Source organism: Pundamilia nyererei, unplaced genomic scaffold (genome assembly GCF_000239375.1).
Source record: "Pundamilia nyererei isolate P.nyererei 1_Seehausen unplaced genomic scaffold, PunNye1.0 scaffold00260, whole genome shotgun sequence".
Taxonomy (NCBI): Eukaryota; Metazoa; Chordata; class Actinopteri; order Cichliformes; family Cichlidae; genus Pundamilia; species Pundamilia nyererei.
In genome coordinates this window covers 69,488-77,510 of record NW_005187661.1, presented here as the reverse complement: position 1 = coordinate 77,510, position 8,023 = coordinate 69,488, and the positions used below count along the sequence as shown (strand labels likewise).

Sequence of the window (8,023 nt, the reverse complement as noted above, 5' to 3'; positions counted from 1 at the left end):
ACGACGACACAGGACACCAACACAAACAAGAAAAACAGATGGGGATGAGACAAGCCTAGCTAACAAAAACCCATAAACCAGAGTACAAATAAACTCAGAGACATAACAAGAACTAAACTGAAGACTAAATAAAACCGAACTTAAACATATATAATCTTCCTCAAACCTAGAATCATAAATATGAAAAAATAAACTCAAAATGCTTCATCAAAGACTCAGCACCGTGACCGATGTCACGGTGATTTTATACCTGCTGCTTAATCTGTGGTACCTGGTATCAGGTATTATCGCCTAATGGAGAATCCTAAAAACCGTGTGGAGCTGTGCTGAGCTGATTGAAGCAAGTACTAATGGCAGTCTAAAGAGCTTGGATAGAAAGCGACTGGACGTCTTTAAGTTTCATGAAGACATTTCACCTCTCATCCAACAGGCTTCTTTGGTTGTAAAACCAAATGGGGGAGTGTTCCAGGTACTTAAACCCTAGTGGGGGTTGTCACATGAGCCAAGGTGTGAAAAAAGATGTGGATCATTATCACCATAGGTCTTGGGTGAAACCATTGTGAGACTTTGCATCACCCTATCATGTGACCCATTGAGGTCACCGGACAAAAGATATGAGTGGGGGTTTAGATACCTGGGACAGGATCTCAAGACTAAATTGTAGGTGGCGGGCAATTGGTGTCGTAAACCACCCCTCTGTTCAATGATGGTTGCTTTATGTGGTGCTTTACTTCTGAGCAAACTAAAAGTAACATAGTGTATGCTGTGCAGTGCAGCGAGGAGTGCTCAGACCTCTACATTGGCGAAACTAAACAGTCACTCCATAAACACATAAACACCCGGGCACCTCATAGAAAAGCCAGCTCTTGTGACGACATCCAGTAATAGTAGAAGTGAGACATTTTTAACCCTTTAAAACTGGTCGGAGCGGCACGCTCTGTGTTGCATAACTATTTTTAAATCCCTGTAGAACCGGAACCACGTAAGTGAGCGCAATAATCTTTTTTGCACATGAAACCGGAGGAGTTGTACTTACATCTTATGCCATCAGCTTGTCCTAAGTCAGGGTTTCTTTCCACATATGGCTTGGCAAAAACAACATAAAAAGCATTTTGCTCGTGGAGTCCTTTGATGCTGCAGAGAGGCACCATCCAGGTACAGAGGGAGAAAATGTGGAGCTGTTGGCGACATGCAGCACTGTTGCTGAATTTTGGAAAGCAAATTACGTCCAGGCTTAGGTCTGTGTGTTGATGTTTAAACAATGGAAAATCCCTGCATCCTTAAAACTACAGAATCCTATCTGTTCAAATTTACATTAATAAATATGGTGTATCTGAAGTAAGTACTGAAATAAAAACATGCTACAATAAATAGCTGTAAGAGATTAGCTTGGAATAATATGTGTCCCTGATGTTTAAAAAAAAAGCCACCTCCTCTGTTTGCCTGTGGTACATACGGTTCCTCCTCTTCCTCCTCTTTCTAGGGTTTCTGTTGCCTGAGGTATTCACTGAGCACACGGTCAGTTGTGGCCATCTTCCTGATGTATTCGTGGATGTAAACTGTCTCATCCTGGACTGTGGTGCTGACTCTCACCAGTCTCCGGCCTCCTTCTTTCCAGTTAGCATACACCCTCAGGGCACTGGACTTGGGGTGAAACCTTCCATGCATGATCAGGAGCTTCCTGGTCTTGGTGTCAGTGGCTTCCATCTCCTCCTTTGGCCAGCTTATTATCCCAGCAGGGTACCTGATCACGGGCAGGGCGTAGGTGTTTATAGCTCGGATCTTGTTCTTACCGTTCAGCTGACTCCTCAGGACTTGCCTAACCCTCTGCAGGTACTCAGTGGTTGCAGCTTGCATATCATTCTCGTCATGGTTCCCATTTGGCTGTGGGATCTGCAGGTACTTGTAGCTGTCCTCGATATCTGCAATGTTGCCTTCTGGTAGTTCGATCTCCTCAGCTTTGACTACCTTCCCTCTCTTTGTTATTATCCAACTATACTTCTTCAGTCCGAATGATATTCCGATGTATATCCTGCTGGTGTGGATAAGTGAATCAATGTCTCATTCGCTCTGGGCATACAGCTTGATGTCATCAAGCTGTATGCAGGAGGTGGCTGACAGCTGCTCCATTCCGTAGTCTGTATCTGTAGCCAGTTCTCGCTGAGGGTTTTCAGACCTATATAATTTATGCTGCACTTGAGGAGCTCTAGCATGCACTGAAGATTTATACATGCAAGTAGATATTAGATTTAATGTGAGAGTCTGACAGTATAGAAACTCATCCTTGAATGAGATTGGCCAAATTTAAATCAGGTATGTTTTTTGTCTTTATTGTTTAAATAGTAAAGTTATAAATTAATACATAAATTCATACATAATTACAATATGTACTTTCAGTGTGTTCCTTTTCATTAGCACATGTATGCAGAGATGAATATTTATTGACTTGAAATCAACAAAGAAAACGGTTTATTTATTTATTTAAACCAACATCAGATTCTTCGTTGTTGCTTACCTGGCATTCAGTTGAAATCCTAGCAAAGTGACTGACTGTAAGATATGTATATATGTCAAGAGATTACATTTTATATAGCTCTCACCATGCAATATTTCTGAGACACTGAGCTCAACACTATAGGTAGCAGGTGACATGTGATCAAGTTTCCTTAACAGGACATACCATGTCACTTCTGCTTGGCCAATCAGACTCACTCTTCTCTCTTAAAAGAGGAGAAAGGGTCAATGCTCTTTACAATGAGCAGAACGATATGAGCACAATGACATCTGCACAGTTTGCCTTCTATTTGACATGTTTGTGCTTAGGGAAAATGGGTAAGTTTTTTTTTTTTGTGTTTTTGTGTGTGTTTGTGTTTGTGCGTGTATGTGTGTTTTATAAAATGCAGTTTGAATCTTTTAAAATGAATGACGATGATTTCATGAGACCATAATTGTGTTTACTTTGTCTTTCATTTCACTTCAGCTCTGACGAAAGACCTCAAATTCTCTTTTTCTGTTCATCAAGAAAGACGTTTCATAACATCTAACAGACGGGACAGCGTGACTTTGACTTGTTTCTATGAAGGAGATGTTGCTGCGAGGTTTTACTGGTACAAGCTGACATTGGGACAGAAACCAAAGCTCATTTCTACTCTTTACAAGTTTGACACCAACGCCACCTTTAGTGATGAATTCAAGAGTGATCCACGATTTACAGTTGATGCTGAAAAAGGAAAAATCTACTTAAAGATAACAAATCTGGACATTTCAGACTCTGCTACTTACTATTGTGCAAGTAGCTATTCATTTAAGTTTAAATTTGGAGAGGGCACTATCATCAACATAAGAGGTTCAGAGTTGGATATCCCAACTTTAGTGCAGCAGTCAGCTTCTGAGATCATCCAACCAGGAGGCTCTGTGACTCTGAACTGTACAGTACACACTGGGACCTGTGATGAAGAACACAGTGTTTACTGGTTCAGAGACTCTGAAGCGTCTTTCCCAAGAATCATTTACACCAATGGAGGCAGGAATGATCAGTGTGAGAGGAAACTCAACACACAGACACACACATGTGTCTACAACCTACCAATGAAGAGCCTGAATACGGCTCATGCTGGGACCTACTACTGTGCTGTCGCCTCATGTGGACACATACTGTTTGGAAACGGGACCAAGCTGGACTTTAAGGGTAAGTAACTCGGATGGCTTATATTATAATATTTCATAGGAGCTAGCTGGAAGATATATAATGTTTGCTGGTGTCTTAATGTCCATAGATGATGGGAATGCTGTGTACTTCTTCAGTGGAGCTTTGGCATTCAGCACACTTCTAAATGTTTTAATGGCTTTCTTATTGTATATGGCCCACAAAAGAAACTGCACCAAACACCAATGCCCAGGTACTGCAACTGCTATTGTTATTGTCAACATCTAGTCAACCAACATAGCATAATAGTAAGAACACTTTATCATTTTCTTTTCAGAGTCTCATTCAAGAATTTCCCCGCCTTCAACAAATGCAGAGGTAAATTTTGGTGTTGACTTTTGCACACTATCATTGTAAAACATTGTTAGCCTGTTTTAAGTTGTATATTGTTATTTTGCAATTATATTTTATTATTAGGTCAAGCAAAATGAAGAAAACCTCCATTATGCAGCTTTAAGGCACCACAAGGCTGACAGACCAAGAAGACAGAGAAACAACAGCAAGGCTGAATGTGTCTACTCAAGTATAAAGCAGTAGAAATCAGTGTGTGTTTTTGTGTATTATAGTTATCTTGGTAGTTTTTATACTTAGTATATTTCTTCAAAGCCTTTAAATGCTAAAGAATAAGACACTGACACGATATAAGCATTGCAGTTCTGTAACTTCATGTTTCGTTTTTTCACCAAATAAAACACTTTTTACTGTGTGTGCTGGAATTCAACCTTTGAAGCATTTGTATGAGATGGTATCTGTTGGAAGTTGTTGCTTTCTTGAGTGTTTTATCTTTCTATAACACAATACTTTTACAGTGACAATAAATTCGGACAAATAATGAGCAGACCTTTTACTTTTTTAATACAAAAAAACGAATCAGTTTCTCTACTGTTTCTACAGACTAACCATAAAGAATAACCAATTCTATCACTTATTTCAAACAGGTCATATCTTGTCACTAAGTACAAGTATTGGTTCCTAACCTAACAGTTTCCTGTTCAAAACCTCCTTATAACTGCTGCTTACAACTACTTTACTAAGAAAATGGATGGAATTACAAACCACCACAGCCATGACATCAGGATGCCACTGATTTTAGCCAACATCTGTACAATTTGGCATTACCTGAAAAAAAGAAACAAAATAATGAGAAATGAGTGGGGAAGGAAACAATTGGCGTAAATAAATGAATTCAGGCACATCCTCATTTGTCAAACTGCCATATGCACACAAGAAAAGATTCATGCATCTGTGTGTGCACACACACACACACATTGAGTTCCCTGGCAATTACTATGTACCCAGTAGACCCTTTCTTCCATTGACCTGAACAACATCCATTTCTTGTAGCTTTAGTGTATGTTTACTTGAGGCCTTGCCCACACGTCACTGTGTGGCAGCTGCAGTGCAGTCCTTACCTTTAAATCTAACCTGTCTTCTTCCTCTATTGTTCTGTCTTTATTATCTTTCTCTATCTCTGAGTGAAGTTGGCTCTCTTTATTTTCTTTCCCTCTGAAATACAGCAGCTGGACCTTAACTAGCAACATACTATGCGACAAACTGCACACAGTTTTGGTGTTTTCTGATATTTGTTGACATGAAAGAAGCTTTTCATCTGAAATTACCTGCATGTTGGTCTGGGCTGGTTCTAGACAGGCATATATGAGGGGGCAGACAGAAATGTAAAGGGGGCACATAGAGGCAATCCAGGCAGGTAAGGGGTGGGGATTGGGTGAGGTGCTCTGGATAACTGTTTTTGTCATGTAATTGGGTTGCACTTTGTCAGGCCTCTACCCTAAGACATGACAGACTTCCCACATACCAGACAGGTGTGGCCCGGATCTGGTGTCAAACAGGCACTACTGGCTGACTTCTGGCATGGTAAGTAGTATGTCATCCAGATAGGAGCCAGGCCTGGTGTTGATGGCACTGCATGCCATATCTGGCCTGATTGTGGTTTGGTTTATGTGGCCCAGGCTTATAGAAAACAGGTCTGGGTCGATTCTGGCATCAAGCTGGCAATTATGGCACTGTTTATGTTCCTATTTTAGTTAGAAGATCCAAATGCCATGTTGCAATACTATACCGCTATGATAGCCAACTTACAAATGCAGTTTTGACAGGTTTGAGTGTACACTTTATCCAAAACCTAGTGAGAGCTTACTCATGTTTACCACTAGGTGGCTGTAACTCAGGAGGTAGAGCAGGTCACCTACTGATCGGAAGGTTGGTGGGTCGATCCCTGGCTCCTCCAGTCTGTGTGTCAAGAGTGTGAACGTATTTAAGAAGCACTGAGTTTAGAGATAGTGTGTGTGACTCGGTGAATGTGCCATGTTGTATAAAGCATTTTGAGTAAACTTGGAGTAGAAGAGCGCAATATAAGAATCAGTCCATTCACTGTCTGAACAAACATGTTTCTTTTACTCTATTATGTTCCGGCACATGTTGTTATTACATGGCTCAATTAAGGTACATACGCCTGGAAACGGCAAATCACGTCAGACTAAAAGACCGGAATCCAAGTTCACCAACAGGATTGCTCAGCATCGTCATTGTGAGAAAAAATTAAAATAAAGGAAGTTAAATTTAGGAACGTCACTGTATCTTAAACATAAAAATATAATGCTACTTTAGCTTTTCTTACATCTTCAGTGAAAGTAATCAACTTAAACCATCATGCAACATCGTTTGCAATAACGCTGTTATGAAATTAAACCCAGCAAATAAAATTGTAGAAACATAAATACCTGCTTGTTGCGGTTTCAGGGAGCTCAAATTAACATAGACACATTAAGAGCACCACATTGCCTGCTGTAGCGTTCTTCACAGCTGCACTTCATCTCAGAGGTAGGTTAATAAATTGAATTGAACACACGAACACAGTGTACAGTCGAGTCTTAATAGCTTACTTACAACTGCGCTCGTCAGACACTCTTTTTGGCTGCATTAGTTATTATTTTTACATGCTTCCATCTCCCACTCGGTGACAACTTGTACTTTTCCACTCACTCAACACTGAACACAGTGAACAGAAAAATGTGTTTAATTCCTAAACAGTTAATGCAAACCCTGATTGACGTTTAACCCTTTAAAGCCGGTCGGAGCGGGCACGCTCCATTTTGTGTAACTATTTTAAAATCCTGGTAGAACTGCAACCACGTAAGCTAGCGCAATAATTTTTTTTGCATATGAAACCGGAGGAGCTGTACTTACATCTTATGCCATGAGCTTTTCCTAGGTCACGGTTTCCTTCCACATACAGCTTTGCAAAAATTGTATTAAAAGCACTTGCAGTAACAAAAACATAATATTACAGAAACACGCTTTGCTGATCCGATTAGCTCTTCATAACACTTCCTATGTTGGAATAGATGTCAGCGAGAACTATCGCATATCCGCTATTACCTGCCCGAAACCGGACGTTATGTCATTTTCGCGGAAATATAGTTTTTTACCTTCAGGATCCTATAAGCCTGTACTGGTGTTTTTAAAAGTTATGTTTGAATTTATGACTTTGTTTTTGTTTCTGGGATCCTTAGAACTCAAATTGCACTGCTGGAAATAGTTTATTTTGTTGCACATGCTGGTTTTTTTTGCAAATTTGCATTATAATAGTTGCTTTAATTTTTCCTGCAGTATATAAAAATTGGTGTATTTTAAAAATAAAACTATAAAAACTATTTTGTGCAACTTTTTTGTATTTACAGTTTTGAGGGATAAAGCTCTTAGATTTCTTATAACCTCTTATAACTAGAAATATATGTTAAAAAAACCAAAACGATTTTCAAGTTTTTTGTAGTTTATTGTCCCTTTTTGCAATTTATGTAATTACTATGCACGTAATGCATACATATTATTAAAATTCGGGCTATAATGGTTGTATTGATGTATAGCAACTTGAAATACTCCCAAAAATGGCACTACAGCATGTAAAAAACTACAATATAAGGTCTCGTGGACTTGGTTCTATGGTACGTCTTAAAGGATTAATTTAAACTTCAGAGGCAAAAGTACAAAAAAATTGTATTCGTCCAAAGAAGTTCTTACTATGAAAACAGACAATAATGAACATTATAATTCACATTTACTAAAAGTATGCTGCAAAAGAAAAAGGTTATAATGTAATAGCCTTCTTTTACCATCATTTATGTTGTTTCCTAACAGTCCAGACACTGAGCTTAAGATATATGTGTCAGCCGACACGTGATCAAGCTCCCTAAATAGGACATGCTGTGTCATTTGTGGTTGGCCAGTCAAACACAGTCTTCTTTGAAAAGCAAAGACAGGTTCAAGAATCTTTTCATTCAGCACCAGAGTCTGAAC

The 8,023-nt window shown here is 39.3% G+C and overlaps 1 protein-coding gene across 1 annotated transcript in view; it reads left to right on the top strand.

The window, feature by feature from the left end:
• LOC102192660 (uncharacterized) overlaps window positions 1–4,243 on the top strand; it is a 5,407-nt gene extending 1,164 nt beyond the window's left edge. The window contains exons 2-5 of the mRNA XM_005750005.1: window positions 2,981–3,688; window positions 3,777–3,899; window positions 3,984–4,024; window positions 4,124–4,243. Coding sequence (XP_005750062.1) covers window positions 2,981–3,688; window positions 3,777–3,899; window positions 3,984–4,024; window positions 4,124–4,243 — 992 coding nt within the window. The remainder of the gene's footprint in view (window positions 1–2,980; window positions 3,689–3,776; window positions 3,900–3,983; window positions 4,025–4,123) is intronic.
• The last annotated feature ends 3,780 nt before the right edge of the window (window positions 4,244–8,023 follow it).